Below are 24,750 nucleotides of genomic sequence, written 5' to 3' on the forward strand. Positions count from 1 at the left end.
GCCCCATCAGTACCTCATTGTGCCAGCCCTGGCCTTTGGCTGCTGTGTTGGCTGGGGCAGGATTTGTGCCAAATTCAGCCTCTTATCCCTTCTGGAGTCACTTGGGTTGGTCATTGCAGCAGGGTCCCTTTTTGCACACAGCTGTGCTTGGCCTGGCACAGATGTGCTCTATCCATGGCACAAATAATCAAACCAAGTGGTCCTTACAAGAATTACAAGGAAGATGGCCGTATGGGGGAGTATTAACAGCTTTTGGTAGTATCAGTTCTACTTCCAGTACATGGATAGTATGAATAATAGTAGTGACCTCGCTTTCTCTTGCAATTCAAGGTGCTTACTGGCCTAATTGGGTACAAAAAAATTATACCAACCACACCTCTGTCTTTAAAGCTGCTTATTTTAGCCAAGTTGTTTTGAATATCCCTTCCCAAAAATTTCTCTTCCAAAGCAGGGCTTTGGAAGATGGTGAAAGGATGCTAATTCAGTCTTCTGTGTTTCACATTAATTCATTCATGTTTTTAACAAGTTTTCTGTCTTTCTGCATTCAATGAATTAATTCAGCTTTTTAAATACTTAGTATACTGTTGTTCCTGGGGAATTCTGTGATAACCTCAGTTTCATTTATACACATAGATATTAGACTTTAGACTTAACTCAGTGTTCAGTTAAATAATATTGGACCATTATACACAAAGATGTCTATGGGAGGAGGTTGGAGAAAGCAAAGAGTGCTTGAACAACATGTTCTTGCTGAGGAGTGGAGCCATAGTGCAAAAGCAATGGGCTGTTAAAAAGTAGCAAATAAAACTAAACAGCCAGTGTCCAGCTGGGTTTTTAAATCTGTGTACGTGTTCGATTGGGGATGTTAAATCATGTATTTTGTACGGATGATCTAGTGGCTCCATTGAAAGTCTTGGTAGTAAAATCAATAAGTCTGTTAGCTCTTAGTTTATGCTGCTACTTAAAATGTTATAGGATTGACTATCCTTCACAAAGTATTTGTACTTGTAAATATTCAGATCAGTTTTATGCAAGTTGCTTTCAGAGTAGCATTCTCTAGAGGGATTTTTTTGTAACCTCTATCCTTCTGCATAACTAATTAGAGATAATAATTATGGGCAAAATTATTAAATCTTTAGCTTGTCAACATACCTCTTTATTTTTGATGACTCACAATTTGCTTTATGCAGACTGTGTTTCCTTTGTTACTTCTTATTCCTGCCAGCACTCCTTAAGTTTTCATTTCATGGTTTTATTTGTTACCTCATATACCAGAGGGCTAGTGAGGAAAGAAATTAAAATGGTTTAGGAGTACCTTGAGACATTTATCTGTGTGGATAAATGCCCCTTGGACAGAACTGGAAGTAATGAAAATTTCAAAACTTGGACTGTAAAGCCTAAAGCCCAGCTAACAAGAGCTGTTCATGGTTGCTGCTGTATGGAGCATTTGTTCAGCAAAAAGCAAACAAAATCCTTGGATATAACTTTGCTGAAGTGTTGGTGGCACAGTGGCATGCCAGTTCACAAATGAAAGAGCGGTGAGTAGACAGACTTGTCAATTTGTGGAGTGTTACAGATGTTTTTTAAAATATGAGAGCAAAAGGAACCAGGCTGCTGGTGAAAGTTGGTGTATCAATATAAAATGATTTCTAAGCAAAGGAAAAGATGGAAGAAAATTCAAAGAAACATTGGAATCAGCTTTTTGTTTTCCAAATCATCCTTGCCCAATCTTTACCCAAAGTCTGCCATTTCTTCCTTTCAGTATCCATTGTGAATAGCACAGATTTCTACCATATTCCTTGTACCTGTAACAAAGAAGCTGATGAAGAGCCATTCAAGGAAGGATGCTGCTTTCCTATCCATAATAAACCCAGCTCCTCCATGGCTCAAAGAAATGTAGTAGTTGCCTCCAGTTAGTTTCTTACAATTTTATACTAGCTTTTGGGTTTTTTTTTTTTTTTTTTTTGCTTAATATATGATAAATTTAGTTATCGGTTGAATTTTGCCGTGTTTAAGGCAGGTTTTTAGGTTTTGTTTGTGGAGCAGCTTACAGATGAGGAATACTACATCACATCAAAGTTTAGTTATATGTGTTCCTTCCATGAGTCAGTGCACAAGTAGGAAATAGAGCTCATGATTATTCTTAATCCCAGGGACATTTCATCCCAAGAATAGGCTCATATACTTTAGTCCCTGAACAATACCCTGTCCTTATATAGCTTTTAAAAATAATCATTGCACAGAAGCAGAGTTGATCTGATTGCCAAATATGATGGTAGGCATTTTTTATCCCTGCAAGCTTGTTGACAGGAACCTTTGTGTTTCCTTTGCTTCCTCTAAAGTGTTAAGGAATACTCCATTGTTCAGATTATCTGACTGCATTCTGCACCTGTAGATTTCTAAAGGAGAAGTGTTGGGGTTTTTGTTTTGTTTTGTTTTCTTGTGGAAATGTTATTGGGTTTTTTTTGGGGGGGGGATTTTTTTTTGTTGTGGGGTTGTTTTGGTTTTTTTGTTAGTTTTTTTTTTTTTTTGGTAAGTTGTTTTACTAAATCTTTTTCCTATGTTTCCTGTCTCTGAGAAGGGAAGTTCTGTAAGAGGGAGGGGGATGAATGAGTCAGGGTTGTACTGGATTATCAAGAGTGAACCATTGTCAGCATGTATAATTTTTAGACTGTTCCCGATGTCTTCTGGAGATCTTAAAAAATTCACATATTTCTTCAGATTTTTTTCTCTTCTGCATTTTGTCCTGGACTTAGTGCATTCCTATTTGAGTCACTTATCAGTAGCTAATGGCAGAAGTATCATCTTTCAGGGGATTTTATGAGCAGCTATGACTGTCCTTATAGTGGCAATATAAAAATGGGAAAGAATTTGTAAAGAGCTTTTTTTACACAATGGAAATCTGAGTCACAAAACATAAATTCTGAACTTTGTGAGAGTGGAGTAACAGAGCTCAGAACATGGGTCTTCATTTTCCTCTTTTGTACCTGAATCACAAGACTCTATTCTGTTCCTTTGGATCAGAAACATGTATTTTGTAGAATCCTTGTGTTTTACCACAATCAAGCATATGGATCAGAGATCTGTTTTGAATAGAACTAATTAAATGAAATGAGCTCTGTACATATGCTTTGGATTTTGAGGCTTTAATATTTGGGGGGGATGGATTTTTAGAAGTCAAAATAAACAATTCACCTTATGAAATTCATATTTCAAACTTTCTTTCATCTTAATTCCTATGCAGTTATGATTTGCAGTTTTGCCAGCTAAGAGAGCTGTCTTTGTATGATTATTCTATAAAATGATTATGGAGGAATTATCTGTTATTTAGGAGCAGTTTGGTGAACTTTTGTGAAAGTTCTATCTAGAAAGTATTCTTAGCTGCCAAATAGATTTTATTCTAACTCTACAGACTGATTTTCCTTGCCAGGTATTGAGTTGTATATTATGAGTTGGAAAGTTGGTGTATTGTTTATTACAGCAGGTGATGGTTTAATAAAGTGTATCAATGTGGATGCAGAAAGATGAAACACTTACTAGATGCAATGAAGAAGGAATTCCAGCAATAATCTAATTTTTGTAATGACATAAATAACTGCAGAGATATTCATTCACACTGGAGGGGTTTTTTTTCAGAAATATTTGTAGTTGTAAAATGATTGGTTTTTTTCATGGGCATAGTAATACATGGGCATGAAAGCAGAAATTATATATACATGTGGTATGTAGGTAGAGATAAACATTTTCAAGCTTTTGCAGGAGTAACATCTATTTATTGTTAAAATGACTTTGTCTTGGTTATTGTCTGTGACATCCAATAATTCTGAAGGACCAGGGCACAGATTGATGTTTTGCTTTGTGTATTTATGCACAGGCTGGATCTGCTGTGTGTTTTTGTTCAGAGCTCTCCAAGTTCAGAGCTCTCTGAGCATTTTGTTCTGTTCATCCATGTCGTGCAGTAAATGCAGGGCTCAGGTGTTCCTTCCACCTCATAATTAAAGCCAGTGGCAGAAAGGAAGTGACACTGCCTAATTCCCTGTCCAGTCCTATTTGCTGGACTATGCTGCCTTCCAGCAAGTAAATGAACTTCATGCAGTGATTACAAAGTTGACACAGCCAAAATCTATCTATGCTACTGCATGTTGATCATGCTTTACTTCATTTTCTGTAGATCCAGGAGGGCAGGACTGCTTTCAGACCTCCTACTACTCAGCTGCTGCTGTTCTGGTTTGGCTGGGATATTGTAGTATCTCCATTATCAAGCCCTGTTTTCACATTGCATATGATTGACATTTAAATAGTCCTTCAATTTTCAAATCAAATCTTTTCAGTATTCTCTAGCCTGACCTCACTCCTGGCAGTTGAAGAGAAAACTGATTCAGAATATAGTAATGCTGAGAAGTGAAGAAACCCAAAATTCTTGTCTTCAGGCTTTGATCTCTATTTAGAAATTTTGCTGATGAGGTATAACTGCAAAAGACAGATTCATTTTGAAATTTAAAAATGCGTCTTTCTAATTAACCAAAAGATGCTTACTGATTCAGTAGATCTTTACAAGTTTATGTGAAATGAAAATTCAGTATTTAATCTTTGTATCTTAGGTGTTCTGGGGTCGATTCAGGCTGTGTTGGTTCTTCAGTAAATCTGTCATGGGCAAAGATGGTTGGCAACAAACCATAGACTATGACTGACAAAATGGTACTTCAGGAATCAAGTTCTACAAGGGATTTGACCTGTTCGGCATTAGTTGGACTCAGTGAAAGGAAGGTAGCAAAAATCTAAGGTTGAATTATAGGAAATCTATCAGCTAGGAGGTGTTGAGTATGTTGCAAGTAACATGGATGAGACCTACACTGTGTTACCTAAAATGCTGTTGATATAACATCATTTAGGGCGAAAAGATTGTTATATTTTAGCACAGTAGCTATTATATACTGGCAAATGATCATCTTAGTTCACTTTTGTATAAAGCAGTGTTGTTTGATTTTAATTTCAGGAAATTAAGGTTTTTCTCATCAGCATGAAACCCCTTCTCTGCAGAGATAAAACATCTGTGCTCTCCTCCACAGCTGAGGAAAGAAGTTCCACCTCTAACCAACCCCAGGTTGCCAGTGAAAGTATATTATAATTTTAAACCCTCAAAGCTGGCTGCTGAGGCATTAAAACCACTATTTATGTATAATTTGGATAGTGTTACTTTGAGCTGTAGCTCCAATGTGATCCCTTAGGATATCTCTCCTGCTAGAATCCAGTGAGTCAAAGGGTCTCTGGAGCACATCTCTATCTGCTCAGCTCTTCTGCTCCACCAGTCTGCCAGTGCAGTTGTCCCCTTGCCCCTGCATCAGTCTTTGCTGTGACCTGGAGAAGAAAACCTTTATTACTGCAAGAGATGCAAACTGTATTCTTTACAATCTCATGGTGGCAATGAGACCTAAAAATAGGTGCTCAAATCAAATGGTTTTTTGGCTTCTATTAGAATTATCCACTAAATTGCCGAACTTTGATGGTTTTAGTTGTTGTTTTTTCAAATGAATACCTTGTCTTAAACTTATGAATGGAAAGTAAGATGGAAAAACTTATGAATGCAGAGTAAGATGGAAAATTTTTGACACCAGTCCATCCTTCATATGGGAGAAGGAAGGGAACCATCCTAAGCTGAAAAATGCAGCTACACAGACTGCCAGGTCTGATAAAGTGGAGTACATGCTTCCTGAGGTGTCCTGGGAACACCCTCCACAAGGCAGGAAAAGTACATTGCTGAAATGGATAGATATCTTCAGGCAGATGAAATGCCCAGAGAGGGAGAGTCATTGCCCACCCCAGTGCCATCATCTCTGCACCATAATAGTTGAAAACCCTTTCAGAAGTCAGTGAGCTTTGTATCTTTGCCTCAAGAAGGGACTGAGATCTGGTATCACATAAGCATATCTGAGCAAAAATGGTGCAATATGTGCTTTGCGGTTCTAAAGAAAAAAATATGTAAGTGAAAAAATGAGGCATGATTTATCATGGCTTTTTGATACCAAAGAAGGACTTGAGATAATGATCTCATAGAGTAAGAATCAAAATTAAAGAGAAAAAACCAGATGTCCTGCATATAAATTACCAGGAGTTTGTCATCTCTTGCAGTTTGTACATGCTGTGATATATGTTCAAGCACAGACAAGTTTCTAGCTGGTTTCAAGTTTCACCTTTGCCATCAGATTTAAAGAAGCTGTCTCAGATGTTAAAATATTTTTTTTCTTGTTTATTCAAATGCAAACAAAAAATAGGGGTTTTTTCCTTTCCTTATGATTTTTTTCCTTACGATTACTTTTTTCCTTTCCTTACGGTTTTGTATACCGGAACAGAAGTGTCCTGATGCACGTAGTGACTGGTGCTGCTCTAAGAGGGAAGGAAGAGGCTTTGTGATTTAGATGGAGCCATTTGGGAGCATGTCTCTGCTGTGCATTTGCTGCCATGTCCTGGCCATGTCCTGTGCAGCTGTGCCCAGCAGGCAGTGCCTCTGCAGGGACAGACAAGGGAGGGCCCCAGATGGCACCTCCGTGTGGCTTCATCCCTTAACTAATCGCAGGGCTCAAGCCTCAGGGACCCAGCGAGCTCACCAGGTGACTTTGTACCTGAAAAGAGCCCCTGCAGCACAGCACAGCACATTAATGTGGGACACTGATTGTGCCAGGCAAGGCAGAGCTCTGCTCGAACTCGCACCGAGTCGTGTTCCCGTCTGTGCCAAGTACAGAAAGCTTCTTGTTTAATCTTGGGTCTAGGGCAGACTGAGGAAGCCACATGAAAAAAGCTGTTGCTTGCTCCTCTGCATCAGGCTTGAGTTCTGAGGAGCAAAATAATAAAGAATACATGAGTGTAATTAAAATACAAAGGAAATAGGAAGGGGAGGATAGCAAGGAACTATTGACCATCGTAATTACAGACATCTGATTTTGCTGAAGGAATTAGGGGACTCTGAATGACTTACCCCAAAGCCATTCTTAATCTTGAGGGAAGGGAGAGTGTATTCACCAGGGATTGCTTTGTTTGTTTTGAATTACTTATGTTTTCACAACAACTTTATAATAATTTTCTTGGTAGTAAAACCTATAGAATATCTGCAACACAGCTTCCACAAAAATCTCTATTATAAAGTTCACAAATGTAGTTGAAATAATTACCACCTCAGTGCTAAATTGAGTGTTCTTTTAGGAAGACCCTAGGAAATATGTTCAACTAAAATAAATGTCTGTCTTAATATTTCCATGTGTCAAGGAAGTTAAGAATAAGTTTGAATTTTTTTAAAAGACTGTCTTTAAACAGACTGTAAATTACATGATTGATAAGTATTTTAAGCATGTGTGGTTTTCATTAAATTGATTGAGTCATTTTTAAATAATACCTGAGATGTTTAAAGCTGAACTGGCTTGACATATATAGGACACTTCTAAAACATTAAAATATTGTAGTGGAATTCACAAGAATACAAATCCTTCATCACACACTGCTCAGTGTCCTCTATTTTGTATATTAGCTTGGGAAATGGCCTTTTTTTCCTGCAAGGAACATCAAGGAATCTCCAGGCATAAGCTCTCATAAAGTTTCCTTCTTCTTTCTTTTCTCCTCTTCTGACCATTTCCCACAGATTTTTCTGCACAAAAGGATTATTTGCATCTAAGGATTTTTTGTTCTTTGCACTATACTAGATGGGATTTCTGTGCCAAAAGCCAAGTAATTTTTGATTAACTGGTACAAGCCTGGAAAATGTGTGGAAATGAGAGAATAGCAGAAAAGCTGGATTTCTTTTTGTTTTGTTTACAACAAGTTATATATAATTTTATATAGTTTATTATATATAGTTTATAATATATATATATATATTATGGTTTATAATATGCTAGTGAAAGCAAGTTTTTAACTAGAAAGCATTTGAAAGGAGAACAAGAAGTAGACACGCTAAGAGAAAACTGAAAAAAATAAAAATAATAAAACTATCATAGGAAAAAGGATTAAATCTAGTTCTATGCCATGTTTATATTTCTAGAAACCTGGAATGAAACAGATTTGTTGTCACATACAAAACTCTAATTTTATACTTCTGAGTGTGGGGTAGTTTTTTGGTTTTCTTTGTTGGTTGGGTTTTTTTAAAATGTACAAGCTGTCTAATTAGTATAAATTCTTGCTTCTTCAATGGGTTAATGAAATAGAAACACACAAACATAATGCACAAGAAGTGTATCTGAATATGCAGTTGAGAACTCAAATTTGTTCTGTTTCCAAAAAGAAACAGGTTTTTTTATATTATGGTTTTATATTCATGGAGACTTATGATAAATATGTCCTCAGAAGTCCATGGAAACACAAACCACTGATTTGTATTTCTTTGTGTTTTCAGTTGAAAGCTCAGTGTTTTTCTTGTGTCACAGAGTGATTGTTATACAAGTACATGGGATATGTGAAATACTGAAAGATTGATTAAATTTATTAAATTCAAAGGATTTGATGTGATTTTTTTTTCCCTATTATATCTGCAGGAGAAACCTTACAAAGCTGTCTCTCATCTTCAGCCACATGTTAGCAGAAATCAAGGCTATTTTTCCAAATGGACAATTCCAGGGTGATAACTTCCGCATCACCAAAGCCGACGCTGCAGATTTCTGGAGGAAATTCTTTGGAGATAAGTAAGTGACTTTTGTGAACTCCTCAATTATTTCTAAACATAAGCATTAAATGAATGAACTTTTCACAAATCCAGATAAGGACTGGTGGGTGTTTTGAAGATAATTTCTCATCTAGTTCTTTAAATTGGCTGGAATTGCTGAGTTCATTGTTAGCGGGTTTTCTTTTCCAATGCTGTAATTTGCTCAAAGGTAGTTTTGTCAAGGGTGCTTAAGTTCAGTCTTACTGCAAGAAGTTTATTTGTTCCATTATAGCGTGAAGATAGTATATTGCTTTCATGAAATATATGGCAAATAACATCCTTTCATATTAAATATATATATATATATATATATATTCTACAAACGAAAACTCTAAATCTGAATTAGGAACTCAATCTTAGTTTCGTGGACATTATGTTTATTTACCTTTGTAACTACGACAGTATTTGGTGGAATGAAGTGTGTGAAATGTAGATAAGTGATTTAATCCATACAGGAAATGCAGTAGTGAAAATGGACAAGTAGGCATATGTGGGATTTTTGGTTTGTTTCTGGGAAAAAAAAAAAAATTCATTTAGAATACACATATAAGCTAGTAGAAGATTGTTCACTTTCTCATGTGTAATGTTTATAAGTGTAACAGTGACATAAGAGGCATGCCAGAGGCAATAGGTTGGTGCATTTTTCATTAGAACAGAGCAGTCATTATGGTATCAGCTCTGGTATCTTGCACAATGTAGGCAGAATAATTTCTGCAACAACCTGTTGCATCTTCTGAGCATAAACAGCTCTTTAAAGTAAGTAATTTTTTATTTAGAATACCAGCATAGTAGGTTGGCACTTTTGCAAATCAATTCTGTTCCGTGTGAATTTGCAAGTTTCGCTTCCATGAGGTTTTTTTTTTTGTTAGTCTAAACACCCTCACTGTCAGCTTTCCTCTTTCTGGGTTCACGGTGGTGTTTTCTGGTGATTTCTTTCCCATGTAAGTAATGTCAGAGTGTGATGAAGTTGCTGTATCAGTCCTCTGTTTTGTTATAGAAAAGGAATTTAACCATGTTCCGTGTTACCCATTTTAATGTGAATATAATTTTCAAAATAACTTCAAAAGTTCAGCTAAAGTTTTCTGAAGGATTAACTTAAGTGACATGAAGGGCTCTCTATCAGACAAGGCTTTTCAAAAACATGTCAGTCAAGAAAAGAAAAACAGGATCTTTGATAAAATGACTAATGATCATGTTTGTTCAGTACTGCTATTTTTTCTTCCTCTTTTTCCCCCCTTTGCTTAGGAACTCTCAGAATTTAAATTTCCTTGTGGTACTTCTCTTTTCCTGTTGGGCTCTGTCCTTGAATGACTTTTAGCAGATGTCTTGATTGCAAATTGCATTTCTGTCATTGGGATTTACAGCTCTCCTCCTCTGCAAGCTGCTGTTTCTTTCTATCATTTCATCTGTTTCTAGTTCCCTCAGCTCCCCTATTCTCTTTGGGATTCCCCACTGACTTCTGCAGTCTGTGGGAGTTTCAAGAGATTTCCTTCAAGTTTCCTTCCAGTGGTCCAGTCCTGCCAATTTCCATTGGGAGATGACACAACAGGTAGATGTTTGAGGTGTCAGACAGTGGGATACTGGAAAATATTAGTAAGTTTTTATCAGAACAAGGTTGGTAAGGAGAATCTTTCAACTGCATGGTTTCTTCTGAACAACTCAGCTCTGCCCTTGTCTTTTTCTTGCACGTACTTAATCTCTTCTCACTCATCTGCTGGACCTCTTATTTCTAAAACCTTTCATGGCCCCAGAGCTCTTGCCATGCCTTTTCTAGTTTTTGGTTTTTTTCTGCTTATTTAAATTTCCGTATAGAATGCAACTTTAAATATGAACCTTCAGTACAAACCTGCTGACCATCTCTGCCCTCCCCTGTGTACTTTGATATGGGTTTTTTTGTTTTGGGTTTTTTTTGTTTGGTTGTTTTTTTAGGCAGAGTGACTGGATGCATGGGTTTTGTTGGCTTTTTACCTAAAACATCAATTCATCTAAAATATCTAAGAATCAAGGCAGTTTGGTGACATGCAGTTAAACATATGTATCTTTGGTTTTGTAGTGTAACCTGAAGTTTTTTTTGAGTTATTTCTGGTCAGATGCTTTACTTTCAGACCAAGTAAATAAGCACATTTACTGGTGTTCCCAGCTCCTCTCCAATAAAGTGAAGCTGGTTTTGATGCTTGTCTTCTAAGCAAGGAGCTTAGAAGATCTGTGCTTGGCAGCCTTGCCATTACCTCAGGTTTAGTTAACTGGGCTTAAGTAACTATAAAACATGTAACAGCATATATGTCAAACAAACAGACGAGAAAAAAGTTTATTTGGCATAATGCTTAATCTCTGTTAAACAGAATGCCTGAAGCTTTTTAAACATTAATTATTTTCTAATCCTTTTAGAAATATATGGCAGATATATCTGTAAGCCACATCCTTTACAGTAGACCTGTTGTGACAATTTAGTTTGCAAATATGCTATGGTATCACTTCCCTAAACGCAAAGCCTGCATAAAGGTTTTGCAAATGACTCATAATATCTTTCTCTAACCTAAAGGTATGCCCTGGGACTTTCTGACCCCCAAGTCTACTTAGGCAGTAGTGCAGGGAGGAACTTGATTGTGTGTTCCCTGGCCATAGCTCTGTTTACAGGGCAAGCCTGGACCCCTCACCTGTTTCTGAAACCTTATTTTGGGTTCTGAACCCTTACTGACTAACGCTGCTCAAGATTTGAGCACAAATAAAAAGTTGTGCTGGATCTTGGCTTCTGATGGTAAAGTGTAGTACAAAAAATATTTCTATTGCAGTTTGATTTGATTGGAAGGAGGGAATTTGAAGTATTAATTAATTATTTTTTCAGCATAGTATTATCATAAAAACTTTCCTGTTTCTAAACATAATGAATTGAATGCTTTTTTTATCAAATCAGCTTTTTGCACTCATTTCTTTCTGAATTTTTTTAATTTTTAATTTGAAATATTTTAAGTAGCAAGAAGGTCACCAATAGTAATTTATGTTTTTAAGCTGACTGTTTGACTTTCAGTTTTCGTAAATGTGACCTACACTTCTGTAAAAGTATAGTAAGGAACATGTTGCAGTTTGCTGAAGACTGAAATACAATACGTACAGTTTTCATGAGTCCAGTTTGTACTTTACCTTAAAAAAAAAAAAAGAAAAAAAAAAGGACGATTGGTTTTTTTTACTGCTCTTTTCCAGTGAATAGGGAACTTTTAATTTTGTTGGTTACATTTGTCTGTCTGAGCACTTGCTGCAAAATTGTGCAGCTGCAACTAAGTTTATTTATCCTGTTACTAGTAAGTGTCATAGTCTGCTGTCTTTCTTTTTGTGTTTAGAGCTAGTCAAGTGTAAAATCATGTGGCTTCACACTCATGAGCAAAATAAATGGCTGGGCTCTTTGGATCATACACCTAGCTGCTCTTTGGATTTCTGTAGAAAGCACAGTGTGTAGAACTGAGTGTACAGTGTGTACACTGAGTGTAGAACTCAGCAAGCAATTTGAATGGCTCCCTCAGAGCAAAGTGCTGAGGTAACCACATATTCTTGGCCTTTGAATACCTTCTCAGCTTTCACTTTTATGGTACACCCCTAAAAAACTTCTAGACAATGCCAGCAATTGGAGAAGCTCATCTGGGAGAGAATGCTTTGTGAGAGCAGCAGATATATCAATAATGGGAATCATCAGCCCTCACACAGGCAGAAAGTGTAAAAGGAGCACACAGTCAGAGCCTTTACAATTGTGAGGTTTTTCCAGTATTGCACATTTCAGAGAAAAACAGGAGACCTTGGAAGTTTTAGGATGTTTGGAAGGAATCTGGAAACACAGTGTGGGGTTTAGGAGTGTATAGGGAGGATTGATAAATCAAGGTGAGAGATAATGAGATTTTGATTGTCTGGGTGGAAGGAGAAGCTAATGAAGAAGGAAAAAGTGGAGGTATTGATTTCTCTGCAAGGATAAAGTAAAACAGGTATCCAAATAAAGGGGGTAGGTGAGGGGGTCAGCAGTATTCAATAGAAGGCCCAGGATAATGTTGGTGCTTGGATTCTGTCAAGGAAGCTGACAGAGAAAACATATCAGGGAGATGGGAAATAGACTGTTGGGATTTGCTTTCCGAAAACAAAAATCAGGAATGAGAGAGAACATTCCAAAGGCTGAATACCTGGAATAGGTTGTCTCTGGCATTTTCAAAGGCTGTGTGGAAAAAGAGAACCTCTTAAAGAATAAGAAGGAGCTGACTGAAAGAGAACTAAGAAATAAATTGGCACAAGCTTTATCTATAGCAGAAAGAACTTGATAATGTCAAAAGCAGGAAAGTGGTGAAGTTGAGAAGATGTGATTTTTTTTGAATTTGTAGTGATTGCTGGAGTACAATGATTGGAGCAAGTGGTTTCAGTGGAGTGAATCTTCACCCCTGGTTTACCATTATAGTTGTGCTGAAGCAAGTGCTAGTTACATGTATGGCTAAGCAGTAATGTTCAGTGCAACTGTGAAATTGTAAGGCATGTAATCAGCAGTTATATTTGTTTACAGATACTTTAGTAACCCCCCCAGTGGGTTGTAAATATGCATATAAAACACAAACTGATAGCATCTTCATTACCAACATTTTATTACTACATAATGCTTGATGAGAATTTCTCTTGATTTCTCACTTGTTTTAATAGCACCTTACATCTTCTACAGTTGTTTGTTGTTTTTTTTTCTGAATAGAAATTTGCAAAATGCCACAGGGAGCAAGCCTGAGCTGAGGAGAGTAGGCAAGATGACCTAACAGATCTTTCAGCTTCTGAATTTGAAAACTACAGAAGTCATGCAGGGCTTGGTAGCTATTTGTGATTTGTGGCTGTCTTCATGTTGCAGAATGAATCAGCAGCAATATGTCAATACTCTTAGATTTTAATTTTTTTCCATAGTTCTGCCATTTATTTAACTTTTAAGCTTTTTATTCTTTATTGTGGAACTTTTAAAATGTTAAAGCATTTTTGGTATCGTTTTCAGGTAAATTGATTTCCCTGCTGAGGAAATAGAAATTCTGTCACTATTGGAATCAAAGACATAACTATTTTAATGTCCCTGTACTTTTTCCCAGATGAGGCCTGACATGTTTTGGTTGTTTTTTTTTTTTTTTTTTTTTTTTTAATTTATGAAAAAATGTGGCTATTGATTTCTCTCTAGCAGCTAAATAGTGCATTTCAAATTGATATTCTAAACTTTGAGTAGCTGTGGTTCTGCTGTGGTCAGTGCTTTTTGGCTCAGGCAGACACAGCCTCAGTGGTTTGGGTTCACAGAAGAAGCAGTAAAACAGGCAGACCACAATGCACAACTTATCTGACAGTTAAATGTTTTCAAGATCAAGAGACCTCAGATAAGCTAAGTTTTCACACCTTGTTAACCCCCTTAATTTATTACTTGATTTTCTGTTCTTGCTGCTGATAGTGCCCAAGAGCCCCATTACTGCCTAAACAGTGTAAAAATACAGACTGAAGAGTTGGTCCTGGCCCAAAGAACTTCAAATCTGAGTATGAACTGAAGTGTAAAGAGAAGCCAAAGACAGAGATGAAAGCAGAAGAGGCAGCGATACAAATGCCATCACCTTCATCACTGTCAAGATAGGTGTTCTAGCAACAGGAACTTCTAAAGAGGAGGAGAGGAACAGAAACGGAGCTTTTGGAGTGTCCTTCCTTCCACGGCTGAGTAGTAGCACAGCCTTATTGATAAACTTGTTTAAACTTGAGCTAGAAACAAAAGGCACTCTTCTCTGGGTGCTCTGAAGACAAGAATCTTTCTAGACTTCTTTCTTACAAATGCAAGATGAAAAAGTTTGAATAAGACAACAGGTAACGTTATAAAGAAGAGCAAGTCAGTAGAAAGTTCAAGACAGGATTAGAAAATGGAAAAGAGCAGTCTTCACAGCTGTCCTGGGTAACTAAGAATAAGGTAAAATGTCATGTAGGAAAGATAAAAGAAAGTTCTGATCCTTGGCACACGAGATTGTGAGAGAGAGCACATTCTCCATGAATAGGCAGAAGAGGCAACATTTTAATTATATAAAAGGACATGCAAAAGCATGAGCATGCTTTGGGTTTGTGGTTAGAAATCAGAATTGAAAATACAGAGAAGTGTATCCTTTTGGGGACACTTGGGGAATACAGAGTTCCTATATGTCTTAAGGAACTTGCTGTCTCTCTAGCAATGTCCAGTTGCACAGTTTTGGAAGTGGCTATTTTTGGGTGGTATATTTTCTCCATTTCGTAAGGCTGATTTTCTCTCTTTTACCTTCTCTGTTCTTATTAGATTAATCTGTATGTGCTGGGAATGATGTCACTATTTAGCAATTGTACTGGCATGATATGGCAGAATTCCTTTTTACCCTTAGGACTCAACTTCTCAAGCCTTCTGTGTGTCAATTATTTGCTTTGCAGTTCAGAAGCAGTGGAAACGTGGCCTCTCACTTAAAACTGAAGCAGCAGTCTTAAGAAAATGCTCTTTTCAGTGGTGATAAGTCAAAATCCACATTGCCCACTGCAGACTTACAAAGAATGTTGTTTCTGTCTGGGTCAGTATTTGCTTGAATATTTTTGAGATTGCTCTGGAAACAGTAATGGCCTTTTCATGGTGCATTTTTTGGCAGCATTTAAGAGAGTTGCTTGCAGACAAAAATGTTCACTGTACGTGTAAGTTATAAGGTACGTGTTTACCTCCCTAGACACTCTTGTGGTCTGCTCTGGTTCAAATGGAAGCAGTGTCACTTGACATTCCAGGATAGCTGTATCTTTGCAGTTTACACAAGTGCTATACTCTTCATGCTTGCGAAAGATATGCTTCATCTCCAGGTTTATTTTAATGTCTTTTCTTTTTAATAATGTAAAAACATTTGGGGAGTTTAAGAAAATCCCATGTACACATGATCAGGGCAGGAGTGAAGAGAGGACCTAAATTCCTCTGCTAAATTGCTTGAAAATCACATGCTAGACACTAATCCTTTTCCTTTAAGCATATGGAAGTTGTGTGGGTGGTGTTTAAAACACTGTATTTGAGATTATAGAGTCATACTTTGCTTTGATGTGTGCCAACAATAGTAAATAGATACCATCCTATATAACAGTGTTTTTAAATCTTATGTTTCAGTTAGAACACTTTAGAATTCATTGTTTTTTCAAATATATTTGCTAGATGTACTATTGCAGAAGAAAGAGAGAGAAATAGTGTCATTTAGAGAGGCATGTGGAGAAATGGCTTTTTTAGTGTTTTTGAAAGGAGAAATGGCTTATTTTATGGTTTTTGACAGGACTCTTTTAAGAAAACAATCCCAGGGTAAATACCAAGATCCAGATAGTTTAGTTGGTTTAAGAGATGCAGAGAAAGCCTCTTAAGGAAGTATTTTTCAGGATCATTTGTTATATTTTCTTTTCTTTCCTTGAATTGGCATGGGCTTTCTTCTACTCTAATGATGAGGAAAGGTAGTACAAGGACATGTTGTGTATAAATCGTTTCCTAAAAGATTGGCAGGTAGAGATTTGGATTTTCTTGGAAAAGGTCCTGCTATGTTCTTTTACTGCTCTACATCATGTACACTGTGGCTTTCTTCATATTTTTGTTTCCTTCTAAAATTATCTCTCTGAAGATTTCTGAACTGATAAGAGGGTTGCAATAAATTAACGTGGAGCACAGTAACACTATATACATGTAATTTAGTCTGATTTTTCTTTTCCTCAAATTGTATTATAAAAAGAGAAATGGTTACCAAAGCTCTGGGTATATCTGTTTGTACTGTGTGCATATGCAGTAGTGCTGTAAAATTTGGGCATCAAACTTTTGGGGGAAGTGCAGTCACTGTTTAGTACCATGCTCTCCTGTGAGAGACTCCCCAGGACATTGTCTCAGCTGGAGTCGGTCATCTTCTGGTAGAACATCTTCTACAAGGGACAGCTTATGTAACTACAAATAAATACCTGAAATACTGAGACCTGCACTTCCTCAACCTAATTCGGTAGACAACTAATGTTACCAGGATGTCAAATCACATCTTTCTGATGGGCTGAGGCAGAGCTGACTGACTCATCTCCTAGACAAGTGTCCACAGGTTCAGCCTGATAGCATGAGGCATGTGGAGAATATCTGCCAGCCCCAAGCACAAGGTATCATTAGGACATGATGCAACAAATATTACAAAGATCCCTGAAAATATTTATAGGAGATGCCCTCTGTGGTTCAGGATTATTTATGTGGCAGGCAGCGGTTTTCATTGCAAACAGGATTTTATTTTTTTCTTTCTATAAGGAAAGGTCGTTTATACAAGTAAACATATGTATATATTTAAATAACAATCTAAACATGCTATTAACTAGGACAGTCCCAATCTCAACCTTGATCCTGTTCTCTTTGCCCTTCCACTGTCTCTGCCACCAACCAAAAAAACCCCAAATTAAAATAACTCTTTAGACTCAGTCATGAACAGGTACCTTCAAAGGCTGTATATCCCCTAAAACACAAGAAAGCAAGAGCAGTGAAATGTTAATTCAGACAGAAACTCAACTTGCCAGCCATCTCTGAAAGCTCCTTTCATGCTTGTGACCCCTCCCAGATGTGTGCCAGAGGATGTGCTTCTCAGGGTGCCTGAAAGGTCACCGGGTTTCAGTGATGCAGGAGGGGAGGACAGGAACACCTGCATTTCACACACAGTGGGTGTGTGCTGTCTGCAAGGCCTGAAAGAGCTCAGCATGTGTGTGGGTGAAATGGAGAGAGACACTGGGGGAGAAATAATCCCTGGTGCTGTTTCAAAGTATTTAGGAATGATAACTCTACAAAATAGCTGCTGAGAAAAAGGAGTTAACAGGTTTCAACAACCAATTCACACCTTTATTTAAAGAAAGCAGAAGATAAAAGACCTATCCCACAAAACTGCAGAGAAAAGAAGACTTGCTGAATTTAGTGTATTTTAAATTTGGGCCACCACTATTCCAAGCACTTGTTCTTGGAGAAATCCCAAAAAATAACTTTAGATGTTATTTCATTAGCTAATCACTCATTTTCCAGCATCTGGTTTCTGTCTTAGCCAAAGTACTAGCCAACAGAGCCCTAGAAAGATACTCTGCTGAAGCCTTTTGTTTTCTGTATTGCTGGTGGAGTTTTGGGGGTGCAAGGTGTTGGTGAATAGATAGCCAAAGATCCTACTAATTAATTGCATCTAGGAAACTGTCTTGTGCAAGGCATGAAAAACCAGTTGTTAAGGTGTAGTATGGCTGTGATCATATCTGATAAATGCTCTATTGTTTTTTTGTTTTAGGGTTATTGTCTTAAACTTTAAAAAAACTCAAAGCAATAAAATTAATACCTCCCTGCAAAGAAAACCCTAACAAATTACAATCAAACATAAAGCTCACAAAACCCACAGCCAACCCTGAAACTTTTCTAACCCCATTTCAGCGTGATCCCAGTGCTGTAACCATATAAAGAGAATCAGAAAACATTTTGGAGCCATGGTTACAGGAGCTAAATAAGCAGTAGGTGCTTGATCTAAGACAACTTTATCACCACAAAAGCACCGACTTTTCTATTTTTTTGGTCTGAATTTAATGCAATGTTTTATTCTCCCTTTACCCTAATGAAAATTTGATCAGCATTCTTTCATAAATGGCATCTGATGTGGTATCTCTCTTCAGCTCTTTGTGGTTTCCTGTTTTTCATATACAGATGAAAGTATCTGCTGAGATCTATTAAACTTCTCATTTTGTCATTTATGACTTTCTCAATACAAGCCTGCATGTAACAAATGGATTTCTTTGCACTTAGAAATGCAGTGAATATCTTATGCAATAGAAATACAGGACTGTATCTTTAGTTATACTTAAAATTATTGCTTGTTTTAATTTAGGATAACTGCATAGTATTTGTTACACAGGACAAACATAATGCAGTTGGTTTCCCCCATCATACTAAATAATTTCTATTTCTGCATGAGAAAATACCTAGAAAAACTAAGGCAGTTTGAACTAATAAAATTTACAGGAAATATTACTGAGTTTGTGAGGCCTGTGTCTTTTGTTGATTTAGCAGTTATTAACAAAATATTACTGTGAATGTGTGAGATCTTGCCCTGAATAATTATGCATTGATTATATTTTGGTTAATGAAAATATTTTTAAAATATCATATAATCTGATCTCAATGTGTGGCAGAACATTTTTAAGAGTTGTTAAGGCTTGGCAAAATTTTGATTTGACCCTAATGACACAAGAAGAAGTGCTGTTATTGAGAGTGATAAGATAGAGCACATTGAAGTGATCAACCTCATGCCAGTTTCCAAATACAAGTACTTGGCTGGTAAAATAACTAACCTGCATTATCTTCAATTGTGCAAATAGAAACTGAATCTGACAGAACATGGCTTTCTGTGTTAGGAAGGATAATTCTAATTTCCTGTCTATTAAAGTTAATGTAACTGTCATGGTTTATGACAGGGCTTGGACCACTCTTAGTGGTATCTGCTTGATTGCTGTCATGTTACTTGACCACTGTTCAAGAGCTTTAGCTATAGCAAAAATCACATAATTGTAGATGTTAAATTGATGCTTATAATTCTGGGAAGGGATGCTGTGAAGAAAGGATTTCTTTTACAAGCACAGAATAGCTCCTTTACATTATCTCTGCAAGGAAGTGAGATTGTTTGCAACACCTGCTTGGTAGGGTATTTTGGTTTCTGCACCATTTTTTTTGTGGTACTCCTAAAGAAGCTTGAATATTTATCATTTGAAATAAAAGACATTCAGCTGTGTTTAAAGGAAGGTAAGCCATTCCTGTATTTGCTTAGGCTGCTTTCAGAAAACTTAATTTGTAGGGGGTTTTTTCTTCCATAGAGAAACCAAATGAATGTTACAGTTCGCTCCTTTAAAAGTTCGGTTTTGATGACTAAATGAGGTATCGAGTCTCAAATATGTTATTTCATTGAATTTATTCTTTCTACCTATTTAACAGAACTATAGTGCCATGGAAGGTGTTCAGGCAGTGCCTTCATGAAGTTCATCAGATTAGCTCTGGTTTGGAAGCAATGGCTCTTAAATCTACTATTGACTTGACCTGCAATGACTACATTTCAATTTTCGAATTTGATATCTTCACTAGATTATTTCAGGTAAGATTTGAAAATTATTGATAATTGTGTGAATTTGAGATGCTTAGTGCCCTGAGGCAAGGAAGCAGGTTTTTTTAAAAAAAACTGAAAGAACTAAAACATTGTGGTTTAAAATAAATTGTGCATTTCTTCTAGTCCTTCAGAGGTGTTAGAGGCAGCACCACACACATCTGAAAAACTGAAAGCATCCAGCAACACCTGCTTCATTTCTGCATACATCTAGTGTTATTACAATAGCTGTTTGCTACTTATTTTTCACTATTTTTAAATGGATTCCTAGAAATGTAGATCTCCTGATAATCAGTTTTAGTTGTGTTTTTTGTTGTGCATTTGTACCTACATATATATTCTACATATATGTTCATTTATATATATATATGTTTATATATACATATATATTCTACATATAATATATATTCTACATATATGTTTCTGCAAATTCATAAGGACAGTTACATATTACTTTCTTTTAGGCTAAATGTAGGCCTAACTGGTTTTTTTTAATGAACATTATTTTTACTATTAATGCTTATTTACAACAAGGAACTACATCTGGGAATAGCATTAATTGTATTATTATTTATCTGAAATAAGCTTTTTATATATGATATGAGTCTATTTTAACCTCATGTCTCTTCTATAGAACATACTTGAGGTATTTTAGATAATATAGAAGACTGTACTGGTTTGCATACATATTAGATGTACTGTTTCTGAAATTTATCACTCAGGATATTTCTTTTGTATATAGAAACTATTGAGATATAGATTGTATATAGAAACTCTTGAGACAGAAAACATTTATTTGATAATTTATTTTCTTTACCAACAACCTATAAGCATATGTGATTATTCTTTAGCCAGATGGAGATATGTTCAAAATATCAACTTTACATCAAACCCTGGGTTGATGTTTGTTCTGTTTTCCACATTGTCCTGTGCTAATTGTTGCTTAGATGTCCTAGTTTTGCTGTTATGGGAAAGGGTGCCATTATGAAGTTAATAGTAAAATCTGGCAGGAGGGGATTAATGATTTTAGTATGTAGAGTTTTGATTTTGATTATCCCTTCTCCATTCTGAGTCAAAACATTGTCACCGTTGCAAATGTTAATGGTGTCAGTAATCTCTTTTTAACTGAACCACAAATATTGGTCACTTATTTTCTTTGTGAGGCCACTGCTGGTTTGATTAATTTCTGTGCCTTGTGCTAGAAGAAGGGGATCAGCAGTAGTGATACATGTAAAGAGATATGACTGTTAAGGGTTAACTTTTAATTCAGCAAAGAAGCAGAGAGATATGTCTTGCCAAACAGATTAGGTGCAAAAGCTGTGTAACTCTTGAACTGAACTTGCACTGAACTTGGTCTGAGAACTCCCAGGAGGTTACATTTTACTTCTCTAGTTTTTAAACAGCTTCTGTAACTATGTGTGCATACACCCACTGAGAGAAAATCCCAGTTAAGTAATCAAAATACTGTTTTGCCAACTGTGGGTTATGTTACAGAAAAGCTGCATTTGTAATGGTGTTTATTCACAGAAGAAAGCACGACTCAGCTATATGGAGATCCTGTGAAAGTGAAGTTGCTCCCCCTGCCTCTCCATTGTATGTATGCACAGCTTTAAGTGCTGTGTTCCCTGACCAGAGAGAAGCTTAGCACAGCAGAACAGTTCCTGCTCTGCAAGAACTTCAATCTGTTACTATAACATGTCCTTTGGTGTGAAAATACTTCCACTGAAGAGAAAGGGCACAAATCTTGTCCCATTTAGCACTTCTGCTCTGGTACAACTCTGCTCATAAGGCAAGCTATGGATTCTTGCCTTTGAATGGTTTGGGTTGGAAGAGACCCTAAAGATTATCCCATTCCAACCCCCCTGCCATGGGTAAGGACACACTTCATCTAGACCATGTTGCTCAGAGCTCCTCTAGCTGAAATGTTGTGGATCAGCTTCCCTGGGCAACCTGTTGCAGTGCCTTCGTTACACTTAGACTGAAGAATTTCTTCCAAATATCCAGTCTAAACCTATAGGCTTTCAGTTCAAAACCATTCCCCCTTGTCCTATCATTCCAAGCCTTGTAAAGTCCCTCTCCAGCTCTCCTGTAGAGTCCTTTAGGTACTGGGATGCTGCTCCAGGTTTGCCCAGAGCCTTCTCTTCTCCAGGCTGACTAATCCCCACTCTCTCAGCCTGTCTTTATAGGTAAGGTGCTCCATCCACCTGATCATCCTGCTGTCCCTCCTCTGGACTTGCTCCAGCAGGTCCATGTCCTTACTGAGCTGAGGGCAAAGAGCTGGATGATGTTTAGGGGGGGTCCCATGAGAGTTGAGGAGATGGAGAATCCCCTCCCGTGCCCTGCTGGCCACACTGCTTTGGGCGCAGCCCAGGACAGCCCTGGCTTTCTGAGCTGGGAGTGCACCTTGCTGGGTTGTGTCCAGCCTCTCATCCAGCAGTACACCCAAGCCCTGCTCATCAGGGCTGCTCTCAATCCATTCTCCACTCAGCCTGTACTTGTGCTTGGGATTGCCCAGTCTCCGTGCAGGACCTTGCACTCGGCCTTGTTGAATTTGTTGACGGAGCTGGCAGGATGCAGTGTTGAATCTAGGACTGGAATTATTTTTTTTTCCTCCTTGCTTTTGGAGAAATTTAAACACTTAGGGTTTCTTATGGCCTCTGTGCTGAAACCTGTCTTCTATTCCATGTGTACAACTTGATGAGATATTAATTTTGAAATAAACAGGTATTCATCTGTGTTTAGGTAGTGGCTAGGGTTTGCCTGGGAAATGTAACACTCTCAAGCAGAACTCTTAGGATAATCTGCTCAAGCATGTCACACTGGCATTTCATCTCTGCCTGATTAGCCCTTAGAAGTTCTTTTAAAGGGAATTTGCAGGGCACATAATAACACAAGCCTCTTGTCTTGTGTCACTTAACTTCACCTGCCTTGATCTTCTGAGAAATAGATTTAAAATCTGCAAACCATTCAGAGTCAGTTTATTGACTTCCCAAATGCTGGCAAAGGACATTTATATATCTGTATTAATCCACTACTTTAAAAAAACATTCTTCATTTACAGTATAGACTATTCCATATTCTTTGAAGTGATAGCATATCAAGCATGTTTCACTGAGTTTTCTGAAGCTTTTGCATTCAGGTTAGCAAATATTCAGGTGAAGTATCAGTATTTGTTTTATTTTCTGGCTTTAATGCCATTATGGTGACTGAAGAAATCAAGAAGTAGAGAATAAAAAAAAGAATGACAGCTCAAATTAGCAGCTTTATTATGATTAATTTTTTAGCTTTATTTAGATTCATTTTACTTATCATTAACTATCAAAGTGCTTCAAGATGTCTCAGGCTTAATTGTGTTTTTATTAAACCACCATGGAGTCATACTTTCCAGGGTCTAACTAAAAATGATGTTTAATATTTTATGTAGCTATGAATAGAAGGTCTCTTAAATTCAGGGTCTTCAAAATCTCTATCCAAAAAGTTGTGCTTGGTGTTCTTGGAATAATTCTTCTGAAGGAGCACTTGTAGCAAAGTTGGGTATATAGGACAGTCCTTTGTACCATTCAGACCTAAAGCAAAAGTGTGTATTTTTCAGCTGAAGCTAAAACACTTCAGGTGTTTCTGATTCACAGACTTAAGTTTTATTAGAAATACAAAACTACCTGGCTTAGTCCCTTTACTTGTTTGTCTTCTCTTTGTAGCCATGGGGCTCAATCTTAAGGAATTGGAACTTCTTAGCTGTGACACATCCTGGATATATGGCATTCCTGACGTATGATGAAGTGAAAGCAAGGCTGCAGAAATACAGCACTAAACCTGGGAGGTGAGAGGTTTCACTGCGTATTGCTTTCCAAATAAACTTGCTGTCTCAGAACCTACATGATTATGCTGGGTTCATCCTTCTATTTTGCATATTTTTACATTTTATTTAACACCCACTGACGCACTGAAGAAGCGAAGCAAAAAAATATTGTATTAGCACACTGAAGTTTAAAGATATAAAAATAAACAGAAATAAATTGAAAATAAATTGCTTTTTCTTTCTTCTTCTGAATCAGGTAAAACCAGCAATGCATTCTTGAAAAGCATATTTCAAAATAGAATTTGATTTTCAAAATTGACATTGAATTTTTGCTTAATAGTAAAGCAAAAATCACCTTAACATCTTTCATGGTAACATTCAAGCTATAAATTTAATCTGTGCTTTTGTGTTCCTTTTGTGTTTCATATCTTTCTTTTTCCTTTGCTTGTATCATTCTATATCATAAACTCTTCACCTAGAAAAGCAATCAGTCAGGTTAAAGATCATGACATGTAGAGTTTTTGAATACTTTTGATGTGATGCTGTGCATAGTAAATTAGTTAAACTGAGCTTTTACCACTGTTGTCCTTGTTTTTTTTCTTCACTTGGGAGAAAAATAAAATCAAGAATGGATTTAATCCTATATTACTTACCATTTATTTTGCTAGCTTTATCTTACAATTATGAAGTTTTTTTTCCCAAGTCTTCTTGTTGAAGCTTCTGCAGAAGCACATAGTTAAGGTGCATTGCTTTGAAACTTTTTAATGAAGTCTACCAACAATTATACCCACATTCTGTACTTGGTTTCTTTCAATTTTCAGCAAATAGTATACTGTATCTTATGTTACCCTTAGTAGTCAAGTCCATGCATACAAAAATCCTGTGGTTCCAACAGAAAACTGCTGATTTTTAGCTTGATACTCGTGGACACTACTACATAAATCAAATAGGTTGATTTTGAAAGCATTTGATACATTTAGTATTTTCTCTCTTATTGATCCTGATGCTGTGATATAAAAATTACCCCATGTAGCTTTTATGTTCCTTGTAAATAGACAGTTTTAAGGTTGCTTTCTATTGCATATCATACTGCATACATTTCCTAGTTGCTTAGGTGAAAT

At 36.8% G+C, this 24,750-nt stretch overlaps 1 protein-coding gene across 3 annotated transcripts in view; it reads left to right on the plus strand.

The window, feature by feature from the left end:
* CBLB (Cbl proto-oncogene B) overlaps positions 1-24,750 on the plus strand; it is a 125,796-nt gene that overhangs the window by 60,110 nt on the left and 40,936 nt on the right. For all 3 annotated transcript variants that reach the window (XM_005490402.4, XM_014269433.3, XM_074536066.1), the window contains exons 4-6: positions 8,520-8,666; positions 19,665-19,821; positions 23,529-23,650. In XM_005490402.4, coding sequence (XP_005490459.2) covers positions 8,520-8,666; positions 19,665-19,821; positions 23,529-23,650 — 426 coding nt within the window. The remainder of the gene's footprint in view (positions 1-8,519; positions 8,667-19,664; positions 19,822-23,528; positions 23,651-24,750) is intronic.

This window comes from Zonotrichia albicollis, chromosome 2 (assembly GCF_047830755.1).
Source record: "Zonotrichia albicollis isolate bZonAlb1 chromosome 2, bZonAlb1.hap1, whole genome shotgun sequence".
NCBI lineage: Eukaryota > Metazoa > Chordata > Aves > Passeriformes > Passerellidae > Zonotrichia > Zonotrichia albicollis.